We start from the raw sequence: 22,748 nt of genomic DNA, 5'->3' as shown, positions 1-22,748 counted from the left end.
TTCATTTGTTTTATAATTCCTTTTAGTTTGCGTCATTGAAGCTTTTCTGAGTTGGTTATATACATGTACACCTTCGTTGAGAACATTCCCAGCCATACTGTCATAGAAAGTCTGTAGTCAAGAATGACGCAATGACCTAGAAGATCCGTTTTTTTAAATGGACCAGTTATCTGACAAAATTTGTCCTTGGTAAGTACGTGTACATATAAATGTCTTAAACCATAGGCTACTTACCGTATGCATACTTACTTTTTACAAACACAACATAATACTTGATCAACAAATCTGTTGATATGAATGAATGTGAAGAAGAATAATATTGTAGACTAAGATTCAGATTTTATTTATTTAATAAAATTAATATTTTAATGAGATACACATTTAACATTCAGACTTTGTCTATAAGTTGTTGTAGAAAAACAGTCGTGTTAATAGCTCTTTTGTTGGTAAGTTCACTAGTGACACATTTACATATTGGTGTTTAACGAGAAATCCAAACACTTCTCTAATAATAAAAAGGACATCAAGTGAATATGGGATATGATTTCGTTTTATTACAAAATATTACACCAAGACATCCAACTGCTGCTCTCCTCCTGTTTCTTTGACTTGCTTCCCATTCTCCGTACCGGCGGCCCTTGGACATCCTCAGGTTCCGAATCACTGACTTCCATGTCTGACTCCGGCTCCGAGTCCACGGCCACTCCGGCCAGACATGTCAGGAACTTTGAATTAAACAGATCCGGATCTCCTTCACTGAAAAGACATCAATAAACACATTCCTAATACGTATAGTCAAAATTAGCTGAAACATTTACAATTATAGATAACCATGAGAGTTCTGATTTTTTTTTTATGAAAGTTTGGCACAAAATATCAAGTCCTCAACATTGGTTGCGAAAATTATGCTGCATTTAACAAAACCGTTTTCAGACAACTTCAAGAAGATTGAATAACATGTAGGTACATTAAATTGATGAAGACTAACCTAAAGATGTAGAACAAAATTTGACGAAAGTTGTATGTTATAGGTTGACCATTTGACCTCCTGTACGACATAAACCAACTGATTTTAGTGGTGACATAATTTTGCGTTTTCATGCAAAATGACTTTTTTTTTACTACATTTTGCTTTCACGATTTAGAGTAATCTTACATGAGTGGCTATGTCATAAGAAATTTATCAAACAAGTTTAATAATTTGATATGGTTCTTAGGCAAGTGGCATATCAAATTATCTAACAAGTTCGATCAATTTCATATTACATAGTTTATGATTATAGATCATATTATAGATTCTATTTATCGCGGTTTCTTATCGCTCAGGAGATACCAGTTTGTGTTTCCGATGAATGATGATGTTCTTCACTATAACTTATCAAAAGGTGAAATCTATGACATATGCATACAATGTGGAGGGAATGGCATGAGAAACAATCTGCTTAACATATTCCGAGTTTTAAGAGACACAAAATTAATCGGGCAGAGAATATGGTAGAAAAAGCAGTGTATTTTACCATCTCCCATATTTTCCTTTCCATTATATTCAAAATCTTATTTTTTTCTGATAACTTAATATAAACTTATACATGAACGAAGCTGACACACATTATATACTGTGTTCATATACGTAAACATATTCATTAATTCTACATAAGGCAAGTTTAAATGGGAGATATTTTTGTATACACGAACATACGTATATCTAACACAGGTGAAGCTCCTAGGCCCAGGGGTTAACATCTTGAAGGGGATCGTTCAAGGAGAACAGTAAAAAGGTCAATGACTGACCTAGCTAGGGTCATTTAAGTTAAAAGTAGGTCAGGTTTTTATTGATGTCGTCAAAAAAGATTAGGAGCAAGAAAATCAGTTAGTCTAAAAAATATTTTGCTCGCTGGCTTTAATATACCTAAGACCTAAGAGATAAGACTGAGTATGATTTAATAGAATATAATCATACAGGATAAATAACATGGGTACCGATGTCTCAATCATCATTTCCTTCTGTTGCATAATGTCTAAATCATTGTTTTACATTAAAACAGAACATAGAAAGTAAGGTAATAACATAATTAGTTTATACCTCTACTCTACACTCTAGTAAGCATTCATTGAAGCAGTATATAATATAAAAATAATATACCTAATTATATATAATGGCCACCATCTCTTTCAATTAAATTATTTCAAATGAATTTTTTATTATAACAACAGGCCTATGAACCTAAATTCTGCAATATTCAAACTAATATGAACCTAATTGTCTGTAAAACTATCACAGCACTGGAAGCACTGTGCAATACATTTAGTTTTAAATATTTTACCAAGTTAAATAAAAAAATTTAATCCCCCCCCTTAAAATCAGTAAACATTATAGGTGGTCCTTACTTTTTTTATAAAAGGTCATGGTATTTTTATAGCCCAATTACAAATACCAAACAGGTTGAAGTCACCTGCCACGGCATGATACATTAAACAAACACAATTTCATTTGGACATATTTGAACAGCTACAGTGTGCTAGGTTGGCCTTGGAATTTCAATGTATTCATCACGTCTTAGAAATCTCAGCATAAAAATGTAGGGCACTCGAGTACATTTTAATATCAAAATCTATTACTGCATATCATTTGTCTACAAAACAAGAGGCGCAGAGGGCCTGTGTCGCTCACCTGGTTTGTAATGCCTAGGAATGTTCTGAATACAAGTTCATTGTTTCTTTTCTGAATTCCCCTATTGGGCCCCACTCTTTCTGCTCCAAGGGGTCAAAGCCAAAATTTATACAAACTTTCCTTCCCTTACGGATGTTTGTGGCCAAATTTGGTTACAATCCATGCAGAACTCTAGGACAAGTAGCGTTTTATAGGATTTACCTTTATTTTCCCTATTGAGCCCCACCCCTCTTGCCCCCGGGGGATCAGAGCCAAATGTTATACAAGTTCTGTTCCCCTTCTCCCAAGGAGTTACAATCCATGCAGAACTCTAGGACAAGTAGCAATTTATAAGATTACCTCTATTTCCCATATTGGGCCCCGCCCCTCCTGCCCCTGGGGGGTCAGAGCCAAAATTTATACAAGTTCTGTTCCCCTTCCGCCAAGGATGTTTGTGGCCAAATTTGGTTACAATCCATGCTGAACTCTAGGACAAGTAGCGATTTATAGGATTTACACCTATTTCCCTTATTGGGCCCCGCCCCTCCTGCCCCCAGGAGGTCAGAGCCAAAATTTATACAAGTTCTGTTCCCCTTCCCCCAAGGATGTTTGTGGCCAAATTTGGTTGCAATCCATGCAGAACTCTAGGACAAGTAGCGTTTTTTAGGATTTACCTTTATTTTCCCTATTGGGCCTCGCTCCTTCTGCCCCCGGGGGGTCAGAGCCAAAATTTATACAGGTTCTGTTCCCCTTCTCCCAAGGATGTTTGTGGCCAAATTTGGTTACAATCCATGCAGAACTCTAGGACAAGTAGTGATTTATAGGATTTACCTCTATTTCCCTTATTGGGCCCCGCCCCTCCTGCCCCCGGGGGATCAGAGCCAAAATTTATACAAGTTCTGTTCCCCTTCTCCCAAGGATGTTTGTGCGTCGTCCGTCATTTTCAATAGGAGCGATTTAAAGGAAATGTTGACGTGATGGACGGACGACGGACGCCGCGCCATGACATAAGCTCACTGGCCCTTCGGGCCAGTTGAGCTAAAAACACACTAAAAACTCCAATTTACAATGTATAACAAAAGTCATTTTACTGTAAATAAGCCTTGAAAATGATTATCTTTAGCATACTGCTTTTTGTAATGGAAATTATGACTGTGGGGTAATTTTGAAAGCAGTAATGCATGAAAAAGTAGGCCATAAATTTCTGATAGAAACTGAGGTAAATAGTGTCCTACATATTGTGGTACTGCATACAATGTACCTACACTTTCTAACTTAGGACTGACAATTTTTTCAATGATCATCACCCATGCATTTAAAGTGAACAGTCGGGCAAGGATGGCTAAAGTTGGTAAAAATGGTGTGAATGTATCCAGTATAATTTCTTTTGAAATGGAAAAATAAAATCTCTCGTCAAAATCTGTCTGCGTACGAAGAAATTAATTTAAAGTATGGAAATTCTAAAACGTCCTCCCGGCTCACTATGTCCGTGGTTACATTTCCACGCAGCCTCGCTTTCAATGCTTTCAACTTTTCTTTACTTTAATGGTCAGAACTTGGAAACTAAGCAGAACTTGACCGTCGTATTAATATGTGAGAACTTTTGGAAGGCCAATGAACGCATTTAGACTGGTTTTCTTTGCCCAACTATTCACTTTAAACATTCCAATACAGACGATACTATCCATGCTTTATATCCCATAAATTTCAGCAATGATGATTAAGTCACATTAATGATTTTTTTTGTCAATCTAACTGACATCTGATATAACTTGGCAGGTTGTGTATAGGCCTAATGTTCTACTAAGGGCTTAGGTTAATTTAAGGAGGGCCTGCCGAGCATGCGATCGTGTGAAGGTGTATGTTTTGGGAGGCTCCTTGTAATGTTGATCTCTTGTCACTGTTATAGTGCTATCTCAATGAAATGTCAAAGTTCAACTCCAAGCCAAAAGTGAGTCTTGTGAAGGGAAACCTTAGGAAGAGAAAGTAAGTTAAGAGGTAGTGGAAATGTGACATCCCAAATTTAGTCGACTTTTACAATCAAATGCCACATACCAGCATATCTAATATTATATTTTTGGGTGATCGGGTGGTGTAGTGGTTAAGCCGCTCGCCTTTCATCTAGCCGGCCGGGGTTCGATCCCCAACACGGACGTGAAAAGGTCAAAGGTCACCTGCCCGATCATGTGGGTTTTCTCCGGGCACTCCGGTTTCCTCCCACACCAAGACCCCTCACGAGCTTACATCTGGGCCATCAAAAGTGATTTACATAAGTTGTATAACTTGTTTCTCAATCGATGTAAATGAAATAAAGTTTACATTTATATTTAATATTATATAATAGTAACATAACATTGAACTATACTCCAAGATAACAGTATATTGCATATGAAGTAAAATTTAAAAATGGCATTGTAACCAAAGGTGGGGCATCTTTGTTAAATGACCTTTTAGTTTTCCCTATTAGAAAAGTTTCCATATTTCAGTAGAAGATAGTGCTTCAGAATAAATTAAGGACAAGGACATATTCATTCAGATCCCCCGCCAATGGAGATATCAAAGCTGAAGTAAGTTTGATTGTGGAGGCTTATGTGTATGAAAAAAACAGGAAAAAGGAAGTTGAGCTAAAGAAAGATGGAGTATAATTCAAGTAGAGTGGGGCTGCAATTGTTGAATCAGATATACAGCCTTGACATTTATATAAGACAATACACACAAAGATGAGTTTTGCAAAGTAACATTTACCATTTACCATGATATTTTCAGCAATGTTTTCATGGTAACGGAAAAAGTGCAAAAAATGAAAACCTAAAAATAGCAAAAGGTACTACAAGACCATAAAAAGAATGTGTCTATGAAGTTTCGTGGAAATATCTCTGCTGGTTTTAGAGTTATGCTCCGGAAATGAACCTGCTACAAAAATATGATATTTTCAGCAATGTTTCTATGGTTACAGAAAAAAGCACAAAAAATGAAAACCTAAAAATAGCAAAAGGTACTACAAGACCATAAAAAGAATGTGTCTATGAAGTTTCGTGGAAATATCTCTGCTGGTTTTAGAGTTATGCTCCGGAAATGAACCTGCTACAAAAATATGATATTTTCAGCAATGTTTCCATGGTTACAGTAAAAGTGCAGAAAATGAAAACCTAAAAATAGCAAAAGGCACTACTAGACCATAAGAACAATGTGTCTATGAAGTTTCATGGAAATATCTCTGCTGGTTTTAGAGTCGTGCTACGGAAACGATTCTTACACAAAAATCTGCCATTTTCAACAATGTTTCCATGGTTACAGAAAAAAGTACAAAAAGTGAAAACCTTAAAATAGGAAAAGGCACTACAAGACCATAAGACTAATGTGTCTATGAAGTTCCGTGCATATATCTCAACCAGTTTTTCAGTTATGCTGCGGAAACGAACCTGTTACAAAAATATGATATTTTCAGCAATGTTTCCATGGTTACGGAAAAAGTGCAAAAAATGAAAACCTAAAAATAGCAAAAGGCACTACTAGACCATAAGACCAATGTGTCTATGAAGTTTCATGGAAATATCTCTGCTGGTTTTAGAGTCGTGCTACGGAAACGATTCTTACACAAAAATCTGCCATTTTCAACAATGTTTCCATGGTTACAGAAAAAAGTACAAAAAGTGAAAACCTTAAAATAGGAAAAGGCACTACTAGACCATAAGACTAATGTGTCTATGAAGTTCCGTGCATATATCTCAACCAGTTTTTCAGCTATGCTGCGGAAACGAACCTGGTACAAAAATATTATATTTTCAGCAATGTTTCCATGGTTACGGAAAAAGTGCAAAAAATGAAAACCTAAAAATAGCAAAAGGCACTACTAGACCATAAGACCAATGTGTCTATGAAGTTTCATGGAAATATCTCTGCTGGTTTTAGAGTCGTGCTACGGAAACGATTCTTACACAAAAATCTGCCATTTTCAACAATGTTTCCATGGTTACAGAAAAAAGTACAAAAAGTGAAAACCTTAAAATAGCAAAAGGCTCTACTAGTCCAATGTGTCTATGAAGTTTCGTGGAAATATCTCTTCTGGTTTTAGAGTGATGCTCCGGAAACAAACCTGGTACAAAAATATGATATTTTCAGCAATGTTTCCATGGTTACGGGAAAAATGCAAAAAATGGAAACCTAAAAATAGGAAAAGGCACTACTAGACCATAAGACCAATGTGTGTATGAAGTTTCGTGGAAATATATCTACTGGTTTTAGAGTTATGCTCCGGAAACCATTCGTACGGACGGACGGATGGACGGAACCCATTTGTATATCCCCCGCCAACGGGGATAAAAATATCTATCATATATCTTAGTAATTGCCATTATGGGTTTATTTTCTGCTATTGGAAACTTTTACATCTACCAGGTATATAAAAGTTTTAATTTTCTATAAACATTTAGGATATGGATTTTTGGGTCTAATTTAGCCAGCATCCAGTTAATCCCTCCCTGAAATGTCATAATGGACTATTATTCTAGTCCTTAATAATTAAAGCTTCACCATTGTACATTCCTTTTTTAATTTTGCTTTTTTGATTAGTTTAACTGAATGTAGCCCTACCTTAAGTGTCAGTTAACATAAAAGGAAAAGAAAAAAATGTAAAAAAAAAATCCAAAAAAACTTTGTAGTTAAATGCTTGTGACCACAAGCATGTTTATAAGTGCAAGTATACCTACATCAAGTGATTTAAAGGTATAATGTAATTGTACTTTTATCATTGGAATTAGGCCATTCACTTTCATCTCCAAGCAGCAATTTGTGTATTTATTACTCGAGATAAAACACATAAGGGATCTGGCAGCGGTCGTATGATTTGTCCTTTCACAGTAATAATACGGGTGTTTGTCTAGTAATTTGTGGTGGTGGACTTTAGTAAAAATACAAATCTAAAGAAATGTCACATGTACTGTGTAAACCAATTTATCGGTAATAACCTGTATCAGTAGCTAAAGGAAATTTATATCTGAAATATAACTATATCAGTGAAAGTCATTATACAGTTTAAAGGGCTATAACTCTGTTTAAATGGTATGTAATGAATACATGTACTTTATTAACGTTGTTGTAATGTTTAACAATGAACATTTAAGATTACATTAGAGTGGCACAAGAGTATCCTTCACACACATCTTGTGTGAAAAAAACAACTTTTAAAACAACACACAAGGGAAAATAAATTTGTAATGAAAAAATAGGAAATTTCAATTTTAAGATATAACATTGGAGTTATCTCCCATGAATTACTTCATTAACATTGTTTAATCTTCAACAATGGATATTTGGGATTACATTTCAATGCACTGAAGTTTCCTTCAGTTATATATCTAATATCAAAGAACAACTTCTGAAACAACATATAAAAGGGACAATAAATCTGTATTGAAAAAATATAAAATTTCACTTATATGTTTTAGATACAGCATTGCAGTTATCTCCCTTGAACAACGGTATTATGCATTTCATACACATTATCAAATCTCTTTTCCCGTGTTGAGCCAGTTAGGCTTCTTATCAAACCCCTTTTGCTTCCATATCAGGGAAAAAAAAGATCAAGATTGAGTGCCCTTAATCCACAGAGTCCAAATAAGGCCAATCAATTGTTTTGAAGAATCTTATCGGGTCCAATATAGTATTTGCCTGATTTCTTGTATTTAGTAGCCATATTTCCAAGAAAATGTAAATTATTTTGATGTAAGTGCTGGTGTTGTTACTTCACAGACAAAATTACAATTTAACACAGACAAAATTACAACAATTTAACACTTTAAGTATACAACAATACAAATAATTACATATATGCTATTTATTATTATTATTATATGCTAAAATTACAACAATTTAACACTTTAAGTATACAACAATACAAATAATTACATATATGCTATTTATGATAGAAAACAAAGAAATAAGTGACTAGATATATAATATTAAGGCTTGCTTATAGACAAACAACAAACAAAGGGCAATGAGAATATTTAGGACACAACGTAATGATGTTGGCTGGATAAAAATAAGAGAACACAGCAGCTAAAACATAATTGACTTTTGATCTACTCACAGAAGCCAATATTGCACAACCCTTAATTAAGCTCATGGCTAAATAAATACGGCTAAAGTAGCACAAACAGCAGATAATCAGAGTAATTATCTACTTTCCAAATCCTTGACCTTTGTTATCTTGGCAATCATTAGTGTCTAGAAATAACCCACCTCATTTATCTAACGATATGAGACACGAAGGATTTTTTTTATATATCCTCAGCAATATGCTATTAATTTATAAACAGGTCTATTTTAATTGCCAATCAAGATGACAGGTTACTTAAATAGCATAAAAAATTACATAAAGGTTAATCAAACGGCATTAAAACCAGAACGATAAGTGTTCAACATTAAACCAGGGCTAGCTGTTACTCTTTACAGATACACTGATCAATGTCTAGGCTGATTGTTTGGTGACATCTTAATCAAAGCCATGGAATTCTTTAGATTCATATCAAAATTCTATTTTACTGCCATGCAAAGAAAATCATCACTCTATTAAAAGATGGAGTCTTGATTGATTTTGATTTTAATCTCCACATTTTTCAATTCAACATCTAATAATGTTGTTTCGACAAAGTTTAATTTTTGTTCCACATACATGTATACATCCTTAATATAGTTAACTTGCCAGGTTTCTGACACTACTGCTACATGAAGTCATTACAATGTTGTAAACAAGAGCTGTTGGAGAACAGTAAAGCTCGCCTATTCAGAAGAAGTTGATGTTCAAGTATTTACTATTTAAAAATATCAAGCAGTGCCCTCAATCTATATTATTTAAACATGGAAATATGACAAATTAACAGACTCAAAAACCCCCTAAAGGACCCCAAATTGGTTGAATTATCACGTTCAGCATCAATACACATTAGGAAAATCAAATCCTAAACATTTATGATGACTTTAGCTTAAACAATAGACAAAATAGAAACTTGCTCAAAAACTTTAACATGGAAATATGACAAATTAACAGACTCAAAAAAACCCTGAAGGGCCCAAAATTGGTTTTATTATCACGTTCAGCATCCATACACATTAGGAAAATAAAATCATAAACATTTATGATGACTTAAACTTAAACAATAGACAAAATAGAAACTTGCTCAAAAACTTTAACATGGAAATATGACAAATTAACAGAGTCAAAAAAAACCTAAAGGGCCCCAAATTGGTTTTATTATCACGTTCAGTATCCATACACATTAGGAAAATAAAATCATAAACATTTATGATGACTTAAGCTTAAACAATTGACGAAATAGAAACTTGCTCAAAAACTTTAACGTGAAATGGGACGCCAACGCTGACGTCGATACCGACGCCGGGGTGACAACATTAGCTCCCCCTATTCTTCGAATAGGTGAGCTAAAAAGTCATTAACGAGAGATCCCAGAGGGATCTTGGTGCCCACCAAATAATGATCTATGTCTGACAATGGAAAGAGGGATCTTTTCCCTACTTTTCAAACTTTTTCAAACATACTACATACATACGAAATTTAAGACAGATCGCTTCATTACTTTCTGAGAAACAGCCGTGAAATCCAAGATAGCGGCCAGTTGGGCATTTTGTTGACCGATCAGTCCAGGGGAACCTACATATGAAATTTGAGAAATATCCGTTGAGTACTTTCTGAGAAATAGCGGTAACAAACTTTAACTATCAAAATCCAAGATGGCCGCCGGTCGGCCATTTTGTTGACCGATCAGTCCCAAAATGCAATATGCACAACTAGGGTCCTAGGGGAACCTACACATGGAATTTAAGAAAGATCCCTTCAGTACTTTCTTAGAAATAGCGGTAACAAACTTTAACTATCAAAATCCAAGATGGCCGCCGGTCGACCATTTTGTTGACCAATCGGTCCCAAAATGCATTATGCACAACTAGGGTCCCAGGGGAACTTACCTATGAAATTTGATAAAGATCCCTTCAGTACTTTCTTAGAAATAGCGGTAACAAACTTTAACTATCAAAATCCAAGATGGCCGCCGGTCGACCATTTTGTTGACCAATCGGTCCCAAAATGCATTATGCACAACTAGGGTCCCAGGGGAACTTACCTATGAAATTTGATAAAGATCTCTTCAGTACTTTCTGAGAAATAGCGGTAACAAACTTTAACTATCAAAATCCAAGATGGCCGCCTGTTGGCCATTTTGTTGACCGATCGGTCCCAAAATGCAATATGCACAACTAGGGCTCCAGGGGAACCTACGTGTGAAATTTGAAAAAGATCCCTTCAGTACTTTCTGAGAAATAGCGGTAACAAGAATTGTTAACGGACGGATGGACGGATGGACATAAGGACGGAAGGACGGACCACGGACCACGGACGAAAGGCGATTTGAATAGCCCACCATCTGATGATGGTGGGCTAAAAATTCATTAAATTGCTTTAAATCATTAAAAACAACCATTATTTTTTTAAACGTAATTTGTAATGGGTATCATTACATTTGATTTAATTGGCATTAATTTCAAATAAAATCATTACAAAGTCATTAAAGTTGTCCTTATTTTTGTGATATACTTGAGTTTCATGGCCATTACAAAATGAATGGGCATTGGAAATTGATCTACCTTATTTTCATGGCAATTACTTTTCATGTAATTGCCATTAATATTTGTGATCAGAAATACCTTCGAGATAAACTTCTTGAAAAAAGAAAGCATAAGTGTAGCCGACCTAGCCCTGTACAAGAGGAATCGTCTAATCTTGCCAAATTTAGTGCTGGTGATGAAGTTTTCTTAAGGAAACACAGTCATTTATACGGGAAAGGAATTTTCATTACATACACAGATGAAATTGAAGTGTATTCAAGAGTTGTTTTAAAAAGCAAGAACACATGTACAGATGACAAAAAATTTGATTTAGTCAAACAAGCTTCTGATAGTGCTTACGACTTTAGAAGTGCAAATTTAAAACAGATGATCACCGTCAGGAACAATATTTTGGATGGAGGTAAATGTGGAAAAGTGTTTAGCAAAAGCAAGAAAACACCAAATCACACAACTACATCTAGTACGTTACAGCGAAAAACCTTGTGACACCGATGACAGTTCAAAAAGTCATGAATCAGAATTTGAATCCAACCAAGAACTGGCCAATACCAGTGAAAACGTAACAGAAAGTGATCATGACCAGAGCATTCACAGTTGAACATGATGTTTTCACGGAGTTGCCTAAATTGACTTCTAAAAAAGGAAGTTTTAGTTCATAAAGGAAAGCAGAGTGAGATAAATCAGTGGTGTTGAAGAAAAGGGAAAAAAAAATGAAGTGGATAGTGAGTTGACTCCGGATGAAAGGGATTTCTCCTTTGTTCTGATGGAATGGTCAAGAGGATCTTTGTACTGGGGAGTTAAACAGGTGTCTCCAAATAGTGATGATTTGGGTGTTCGCAATTGTGCAAAGCCCTGTTTTCGATTAAACTGTGAGAATTTTGAAAACCCAGAATTGGAAAGTTTTTGGGAGATGACCTAAAATGCTGTACTTAGTGCTACTGACGTCCAGTTGAATCCAGATATGACATTTTGTGTACTTGAAATTCATAAGAAGAACAAGTTCATGTCACTTTATCAAGATTCTAATAGAGCAAAGTATAAGCATGGCCTTATAAAAGTTGATGAGCAGCAGAAATCTACCTACTTACGGAGAGTATTGGATGCATTTAACAGTTACATTAAAGAATAAGTTCCACTATTTGTGTGTTAATATCATAAACAACAAAACAAGTTCTTTACAATTTTATTAATTTAACAGTTAGATGTGTACTGTATTATTCAGCATTACAAAGATCACACATGAGCACTTTTTATGTTTTAATTGTCTGGAATTTTCATGTGCAATTAATCATCAGGTTTTGAATGGAAAATTAATTGCCATTATATTTCAAACCAAATTAAGTTTGATTGCCATGAAAAAGTGAAGTTTTTTGTATAATGGCCATTAATTTCATGCAAATGTTAATGGTGCCATTAAATATGATCCTTTTACGAACCATTAAAGAAAAGCATGACCATTAATGGCAAGAAAGCTTGATATTTTCATGCCCATGAAATTATTTTGATAGGTTTTTAATGGCCATGGAACCATATCTTTTAATGCCCATTACAAATAATGTAATTTTGTATATAATGGGTCATTAATATGTCATTATTTTGAATATTATCTTAATGGTCATTATGATCATAATTAATGGTCATTAATACTCAATAATGGGTTTTCATTACCATGGTAAGGACCATTTTTAATGGCACATTAAATTGATGGGTTTTTAATAGAGCCCTTTAATGGCATGGAATGATAGTGTGAAGAGACATGAAGCCTGAGTATTTGGAGGAACCACCAACCTCTTACTTTCAGTACTAGGTAACTTTGTAGGTACTAGGTTTTCTTACTCACAACCTTAACACCTTCCCTTTTGAATCGGTACATTTGTACAGATATGACTCTGATAACGGCATCGACCAAGTTCGAAGGCGTCAGATTAACCTTTATATTCCTCACAGAAATGAACTATTTATATCAACGGAATCAGTGATTTCTCTATCTCATGGTCATATAAACTTCACAAGTTGTTTTGCTAGAATGAATTAGTCCGCTGTAGGTTTCCGTCGAAAAAACGTCTGTTAAAAAATGCCGAAAATGCCGTTAAATTTGCCAACGTTATTCGTGAATAATCTGCTCCTAAAGTGAATATAAATATCGCAGTGTTATTATGATGTATATCAATGAAAAGCTTAGGTTGCAAGCAAGAAAAAGGTGTTATTCATATGTCTTCATTATTTCATAGAGAATTTTCTCAAATATGAAAAACACATATGCGATGTGTTTCGTTAAAAATTAGCGTTTTTATGTATTCAGAGCTGGAAAATATATAACAGATAAAATCCTTTAGAAAATCAGCTTTAGATTTGAAAATTGGTTTTCTTGAAACAAAAATATCGCGATTTTACTTTACCTACTTACATTTCATTTACGTTTATCGTAACGTCATGATCATGATCCTGGAGAAGCACATTGGGTGATTGTTTATCTAAATTAAATCAAAATACATATAATGCTGCTGAAATTTACAGATATAGAATTTAACGAAATTACTCAAATTACTCTATATATTTTGCTAGTGTGAGATCTGAAAATAGCATCCCCTTCATATCATGGGATGCTGAATGCGAGATTACAGTGATTCTGACCTCGGACGGTCAATGCTGCAGCCTCGAAACTCCCTTTTGATGGAATTATAGGTTATTATTTCAACTGAATAAAATCCTTAAGCTAGAGCATCTGTTTAGAAAATCAATCTAGAGTAGTGTCCCTTGAGCGTCCATAGACACGATGCATAATAAACTCTGATTAATTTCTGAAGCATTAGGTTTAGACGTTGTTTAAACCAGTTCAATCATCAAATATTTTATGAAACGGATAAATTTCAACTTGTTTACTTCAAAATGTGTGAAATAGCGGGACTAGTAGCAGGTACATCACACAAAGGTAATACATGTACAGTGTATGTAGTTGAGATGGTTATGTCGTGATAGGCATAGATCTAGCTATCGTACGTACGTGTACATGTACATGTAGATCTAATACACAAATTAACAAGTGCTCTGGATCAGTTTTGAAATAGACTAATTAGGATAGGATGAATATAGAACTATTCGTAATAGATTAACATACAAACTATTTGTAATGCACGTTTTGGTCGGTAAATTGAAATCCCTTTTTTTGTGAGTGACGACCGGTGCATTATAATTATGTGTATATACATTGTACATATGCATATACCTTATAATGCTCTCTTCATTTGTTTGCATTAAAATGTTGACTCTAGTATCAGAATCAGACTCTGCTACATAGTTTTTTTTTTAAAAAGAAAACAGATTACAAATCAATTTTGTAATAACAGCCTGTAATGAAATATATAAAGAACTTGGTTTATATTCATAAATATCATTTACAACAATCATTCTCGCAATTGATTGACAGCATCCATATGAAAACGGTTAACAGTAAATAAAACGATTTAATGTTTAATGTGTACAGGTAATTATAAATGGTTACACAGCTCTAAGGAACTGGCCAAAGGGCAGCGGCTATTTTCTAAAACATATGGTTTTCTCTAGGATCTAGATAAATACAACACTTGATTGATATTAATTCGTAAATGTAGTAATTTGAATTGAATTTATTTGAGTAAAAATCAACATACCTGCAAAGAAAATCAGAACTTGACTAATAGTTGCTTATCATATATATATCATGCCATAAAAAAGAATGTTTCCCCTCTTAATCTATAACACGGAGTAATCTTTTTTTCCCCCTTTTGCTCCAGGTTTCTATTATCTTAAGCTTCAGCTCATCTGTTTGAAGTAGAAATATATATATTTAGCTCAATTGAATGGGTAGAGCATCAGGATAGTGTTTAGAGTGTCTCGGAATCTAATAAGGCGAATATAAAACAAGAGCTGTTGGAGAACAGCAAAGCTTGCCTATTCAGAAGAAGATGAAGTATTTACTATTCAAACATGGAAATTTGACAAATTAACAGACTCGAAAACCCCCTAAAGGACCCCAAATTGGTTGTATTATCACGTTCAGCATCCATACACATTGGGAAAATAAAATCATAAACATTTATGATGACTTATGCTTAAACAATCGACAAAATAGAAACTTGCTCAAAAACTTTAACATGGAAATATGACAAATTAACAGACTCAAAACCCCCCTAAATGGCCCCAAATTGATTGTATTATCACGTTCAGCATCCATACACATTAGGAAAATAAATCATAAACATTTATGATGACTTAAGCTTATAAACAATTGACGAAACAGAAACTTGCTCAAAAACTTTAACGTGAAATGGGACGCCAACGCCGGCGCCGGGGTGCAACATTAGCTCTCCCTATTCTTCGTATAGGCGAGCTAAAAACCGGGAATTAAAGGGAATTAATGACGGGATCGGTTCATTATTATGTTTTTAGGGGTGAGTGAGAAAGTGTGTATGTAATCTAACAAAGTGGTATTGTAAACCGTTTTATTTTCATGGTCCCTCACCTCTTCTGGAGAAGAAGTTATAGAAACGCCCCCAACCCCCTCCATGGATTTAAAGATTTTTTAATTAAGGGATGCTTAACATCAGCATTGCAATCCCATATAACAAAATGAACATGAGCATGCGAGTCTTTTACATGTGATCAAAGCATGATGTTATAATGCGTCTTAAAAAAAAGTGTATGCATATATATTTTACTGCGTTTACTGTGATAGATTTATGTGCCATGAGTACAGAAAGAGTTTAAAAATTACCTCTTAGAGGTTTTTCGTTGACAAATTTAATTCCCTAAGAAGTGTCCTTTCTTATTTATAATTGTATAAGCACCCTGGACACTAATCACTGCAAATACAGACCCCTCGTGCACTTTCATCTGGGCCATCGAAAGTGATTTGTATAAGTTGTATAACTTGTTTCGCAATCAATGTAAAATAAATAAAGTATATATATGTAATTTTTTTTCTTCAAATATAGTATATCCATTTATTTTATGGAGGATACAATTTTTCGTGTTAATTAGACATATATATACATGATTAAACACTAATTATTGTTCAAATTATGAGTAACATTTATGCTCCGTCAGCGATGGAGCATCTTTAACTCTTTACCACACATAAGCGCCGTCTGACGCCCTCCCTTTATTTCCGCGTAAGCGCTGCCTGACGCCATAGCTTTGTTTCCTCAGAAGTGCTAGCGAACCCCATGTCGGGATTTCCTCGGAAGCGACATTGAGAGACATGCTATTTTAAGAGTGTGTTGCTGGGGCCCCAGCATAGCGTCAGCTCAAAAAGGTAGATAAATTCTACAGCTCATTTATTGTACCTAAGACAGGTATTTTTTTTATCTCTGAAAAAATATAAATAAATTGCTAAAAGTATAGGACTGAGGATAGCTTGTACCAGTAACCAAATCAGTTTTTTGTTAATAAATCACTAGAATTTCATCTATGACCACGAAATTACATACAAGAAACAAGAGGACCAGAGGGCCTGTATCGCTCACCTGGTTTGTTATGTCAAGTAATGTTCTGAATACAGGTTCATTGTTTTTTCCTGAAGAAAAATTGAATATTTACCTCTACTTCCCCTATTGGGCACCACCCCTCCTGCCTCCGGGAGGGTCAGAGCCAAAATTTATACAAACTCTGTTCCCCTTCGCCTAAGGATGTTTTTGGCCAAATTTTGGTTTCAATTCATGCAAAACTCTATGACTAGCAGAGATTTAAAGGATTTACCTCTATTTCCCCTTTTGGGCCATGCCCCTCCTGTCCCCAGTCAGGGTCAGAGCCAAAATTTGTACAAAATCTGTTTTCCTTCCCCCAAGGATATTTCTGGCCAAATTTGGTTACATTCAATGCAGAAATCTATGACTGGTAGTGATTAAAAGGATTAAACTCTATTTCCCCTATTGGGCCACGTCCCTCATGCCCCCTGTGGAGTCAGAGCCAATATTTATACAAAGTCTGTTCCACTTCCCCCAAGGATGTATGTGGCCAAATTTGGTTACAATCTATGCAGATCTCTAGGACTAGTAGCAATTTATAGGATTTACCTCTATTTCCCCTATTGGGCCCCACCTTTCCTGCTTCTGTGGGGTCAGAGCCAAAATTTATACAAGCTCTGTTTCCCTTCCCCAAAGGATGTTTCTGGCCAAGTTTGGTTTCAATCCATGCAGAACTCTAGGACTAGTAGCGATTTAAAGGAAATGTTGATGGACGGACTCGGACGCCGAGCCATGACATAAGCTCACCGTCGTCCTTTTGGGCCAGGTGAGCTAAAAATTGCAAAGATTAAGTTCTCTGAAGATACAAATGATTTATTTAAGGGATTAATTCAACTTCAATCATAACTTGGGCTATTAATATATATACAAGTTGTTAAAGAATTGGATTAGCACATGAAATTTAAATGTGAACAGGCTAGACCAGCTAGGTTGTATTGTGTAATATACGGTTAGTAGGCCAAATATGTTACCTTGTCACATGTACTAATATAAGAATTAATATAACTTGAGAGAGCATGACCTACAGATTTTTTTTCTTATTCAGAAATTATGGTCACTAGGTAAATGAAATGCAAAAAGACATAATTAAGTTAACATATCACCCCTGTAAATATCAGTAGGACTTACAGTCCGCATGAGAAATACCTATAAGACATTAATGTCCCATAAGAGGGACAGGGCAATGAGTTGAATTGTAGATGAAATGGAAAGGATCTCCTCATTTCATTTGGGTAAGAGAGCAGTTTATGGGGATTTGGGGATAAAAATTGTATTTTTTTTATATCTTTTCTTGATATTTAATAAAACAAGGCATTTTTAACAAGAGGCCCAAGGGCCTTAACGGTCATCTGACTGTAAATAGCTGTATAGAAAATTAGTTAGATTTGGTGTCATGGTAGCCATCTTCGATTTTGGATCAACTAGAGATGTAACAACACTTTGTCAAGATCATATCAGGGTCATTCCAGCCAAATTGTACTGGTAGAAATTGAGAATCAGTTCAAAATGTTTTTTCAAGATGGCAGGTGTGGCCACCATCTTTGATTTCGGATGAACATAAAATATAACAACACTTAGTCGGGACCATGTCAGGATCATCAAGAAGTTCAAAATTTAAGATTTTAGAATATTTGAGCCCCATGACCTTGATAGTTGGTCAAGGTCATTCATTTTCACAACTTGGTAGCTCTTTATCTCCGCATGCTACTGGCTAAAAATGAACACCCGGGGGCTTTCGGCTAGTTAGAAGAAGTAGTTAAAAGATTTCAGCCTAATTGACAACTGTGACCTTGAAAGGAGGTCAGGGTAATTCATCTTCCCAACTTTGGTTGCCCTTTATCCCAGCATGCTACAGGCCAAATATGAGTACCCTGGAACTTTCCTTTAATTAGAAGAAGTCGTGCAAAGATTTTAGCCTATTTGACCCCTGTGATCTTGAAAGTGAGTCAAGGTCATTCATTTTCACAACTTTGGTTGCCCTTTATCCCAGCATACCACAGACCAAATATGAGAACCCTGGACCTTTCGGTTAGTTAGAAGAAGTCATTAAAAGATTTTAGCCTATTTGACCCCTGTGACCTTGAAAGTAGGTCAAGACAAGGTCAATTTTCACAACTTTGGTAGCCCTTCATCCAAACATGCTACAGGCCAAATATGAGTTCTTTGTTCCTTATGGTTAAGTTGTTTGAATGAAAAGTTTATGCACGGCGGACGATGACCGACGGTGCATGATGACTATAGGTATCCTGACCCTTCGGGTCAGATGAGCTAAAAATCCAAAATTATTAAATATTTTAATAACAAACAATTTTTCTAGGCTTATTTCCCAGCATAATCAGCTTAATTTATTCATATGCAGTCAGTTATATTAATATAGGAAACTGTGGGAATTTTTTTAAGGTTAATTATTGGAATATTATGTAAATTTAAGACTGGTACGTAATGGTAAGCACTGTCACCAATTAATTTTTTTTTCTCAAAATACACCAGTTCTTCAACATTCATGACAATTCGTTAAGTCAGTGACGTACAAACTGATGTTAAATTTGCACTTTTAATTATTGACTTGGCATGATGGGAGTTTTTAATATTCTATTTCACACAACTAATTCACTTTGAATCTTGCTTGCATAAATTCTTTAAATCACAGTAATGGAAATTTAATAACGAGAGATCCCAGAGGAATCTTGGCGCCAACCAAAGATTGATCTATGTCTGACAAATGAAAGAGCGATCTTTTCTCTGCTTTTCAAACTTACACTTCTTTTTACTGCTTTTCAAACTAAAACTTCTTTTTCTGCTTTTCAAACTAAAACTTCTTTTGTCTGTTTTTCAAACTTGAACTTCTTTTCTCTGCTTTTCAAACTAAAACGTCTTTTTCTGCTTTTCAAACTAAAAATTCTTTTTCTGCTTTTCAAACTAAAAATTCTTTTCTCTGCTTTTCAAACTGAAACTTCTTTTCTCTGCTTTTCAAACTTAAACTTCTGTTTACTGCTTTTCAAACTAAAACTTCTTTTTCTGCTTTTCAAACTTAAACCTCTTTTCTCTGCTTTTCAAACTTTAAACTATCAAAATCCAAGATGGTGGTCGGCCATCCTGTTGACAAATCAGTCCGTAAATGCAATAGGCAGAACTAGGGCTCTAGAAGAACCTACATGAAAATTTGAGAACAATTAATCCCTTCAGTACTCTCTGAGAAATAACGGTCACAAATTTTAACTAACATTGTCAACCAATCGGTCCCAAAATGCAATAGGCAGAACAAATTAATGGCCCTAGAAGAACCTACATGAAAATTTGAGAACAATCCATTCAGTACTTTCTGAGAAATAGCGGTAACAAACAAACTTTCAAAATCAAAGATGGATTGCCTGGCAGCTATCTTGTTAACCGATTGGTCCCAAAATGCAATATGTGCAACTAGGGCCTTTGGAGAACCTACATATGAAATTTGAAACGATCCCTTCAGTACCTTTTGAGAAATAGCAGTAACAGACTTTAACTATCACAAGAGATCCCAGAGGGATCTTGGCGCCCACCAAAGATTGATCTATGTCTGACAAATGAAAGAGGGATCTTTTCTCTGCTTTTCAAACTTACACTTCTTTTTTCTGCTTTTCAAACTTTAAACTATCAAAATCCAAGATGGTGGTCGCAAAATGCAATAGGCAGAACTAGGGTCCTAGGGAAACCTACATATGAAATTAGAGAACAATCCCTTCAATGCTTTCTGAGAAATAGCGGTAACAAACTTTAACTATCAAAATCCAAGATGGCTACCTGGCGGCCATCTTGTTGACCGATCAGTCCCAAAATGCAATATGCACAACTGGGGTCCTAGGGGAACCTACATATGAAATTTGAGAACAATCCCTTCAGTGCTTTCTGAGAAATAGCGGTAACAAACTTTAACTATCAAAATCCAAGATGGCTACCTGGCAGCCATCTTGTTGACCGATCAGTCCCAAAATGCAATATGCACTACTAGGGTCCTAGGGGAACCTACATATGAAATTTGAGAACAATCCCTTCAGTACTTTCTGGGAATTAGGCGTAACAAACTTTAACTATCAAAATCCAAGATGGCGGCTGGTCGGCCATCTTGTTGACCGATCAGTCCCAAAATACAGTATGCACAACTAGGGTCCTAGGGGAACCTACATATGAAATTTGAGAAAGATCCCTTCAGTGCTTTCTGAGAAATAGCGGTAACAAACTTTAACTATCAAAATCCAAGATGGCTACCTGGCAGCCATCTTGTTGACCGATCAGTCCGAAAATGCAATACGCACTACTAGGGTCCTAGGGGAACCTACATATGAAATTTGAGAACATTCCCTTCAGTACTTTCTGAAAATTAGCCGTAACAATGTTTAACTATCAAAATCCAAGATGGCGGCTGGTCGGCTATCTTGTTGACCGATCAGTCCCAAAATGCAATATGCACAACTAGGGTCCTAGGGGAACCTACATATGAAATTTGAGAAAGATCCCTTCAGTACTTTCTGAGAAATAGCGGTAACAAACTTTAACTATCAAAATCCAATATGGCTGCCTGGCGGCCATCTTGTTGACCGATCAGTCCCAAAATACAATATGCACAACTAGGGTCCTAGGGGAACCTACATATGAAATTTGAGAAAGATCCCTTCAGTACTTTTAGAGAAATAGCGGTAACAAGAATTGTTAACGGACGGAGGGACGGACGGAAGGACGGACGGACGGAAGGACGGACGGACGGAAGGACGGACGGACGACGGACCACGGACGAAAGGCGATTTGAATAGCCCACCATCTGATGATGGTGGGCTAAAAATCCAAGACGGCTATCTTGTTTACCCATTGATCCCAAAATGAAATATGCAAAACTAGGGCCCTAGGGGAACTTTCATATGAAATTAGAGAATGATCCTTTCAGTACTTTCTGAGAAATAGCAGTCACAAACTTTAAGGAACAAAATCAAAGATTGTTGCCTGGCAGCCATCTTGTTTACCAATCGGTCCCAAAATGCAATAGGCAGAACTAGGCCCAAGAGGAACTTACCAGAAAATTGGAGAACAATCAATTCAGTACTTTCTGAGAAAAAGCGGTAACATACTTGAACTTTCAAAATCAAAGATGATTGCCTGGCAGATATCTTGTTAAGTGATTGGTCCCAAAATGCAATATGCGACACCAGGGCAAGATGGCTGCCTGATGGCCATATTGTTTTTCGAATCAGTTTACGAATCAGTTTAAAAAACTGCATGGCGGTACTCCTAGGGCCCTAGGGAAACATATATATGAAATTTGAGACAGATTCCTTGAGTACTTTTTCAAAAATAGCGGTAACAAACATCAACTACCAACAAGAGATCCCAGAGGGATCTTGGCGCCCACCAAAGACTATCAAAAAAACTATCAAAATCAAAGATGGCCACCGGTCGGGCATCTTGTTGACCAATCAGTCCCAAAATGCAATATGCACATCTAAGGTCCTAGGGAAGCATACATATGAAATTTGAGAAAGATCCCTTCAGTACTTTCTCAGAAATAGCGGTAAGAAACTTTAACTATCAAAATCAAAGATGGCCACCGGTTGGGCATCTGTTTGATCGATCAGTCCCAAAATGCAATATGCACATCTAAGGTCCTAGGGAAACCTACATATGAAATTTGAGAAAGATCCCTTCATTACTTTCTGAAAAATAGCGATAACAAACTTTTAACAAGGACATAGTCATTCAGATCCCCCGCCAATGGAGATATCAAAGCTGAAGTAAGTTTGATTGTGGAGACTTATGTGTATTGAAAAAAAACAGGAAAAAGGAAGTTGAACTAAAGAAAGATGGAGTATAATTCAAGTAGCGCGGGGCTGCAATTGTTGAATCAGGTTACACAGCCTTGACATTTATATTAGACTATATACACAAAGATGGGTGGAGCTTTGCAAAGTAACATTTACCATTTA

At 35.7% G+C, this 22,748-nt stretch overlaps 1 protein-coding gene across 1 annotated transcript in view; it reads right to left on the bottom strand.

Moving 5' to 3' along the window:
- Positions 1-327: 327 nt before the first annotated feature.
- LOC138316647 (uncharacterized) overlaps positions 328-22,748 on the bottom strand; it is a 71,516-nt gene continuing 49,095 nt past the window's right edge. Inside the window, exon 2 of the mRNA XM_069258324.1 lies at positions 328-756. Coding sequence (XP_069114425.1) covers positions 555-756 — 202 coding nt within the window. The 3' untranslated portion in view covers positions 328-554. The remainder of the gene's footprint in view (positions 757-22,748) is intronic.

This window comes from Argopecten irradians, chromosome 1, assembly GCF_041381155.1.
Source record: "Argopecten irradians isolate NY chromosome 1, Ai_NY, whole genome shotgun sequence".
NCBI classification, from domain to species: domain Eukaryota; kingdom Metazoa; phylum Mollusca; class Bivalvia; order Pectinida; family Pectinidae; genus Argopecten; species Argopecten irradians.
The sequence above is the reverse complement of the archived record's forward strand: the minus strand, read 5'-3'. Positions and strand labels throughout refer to the sequence as shown.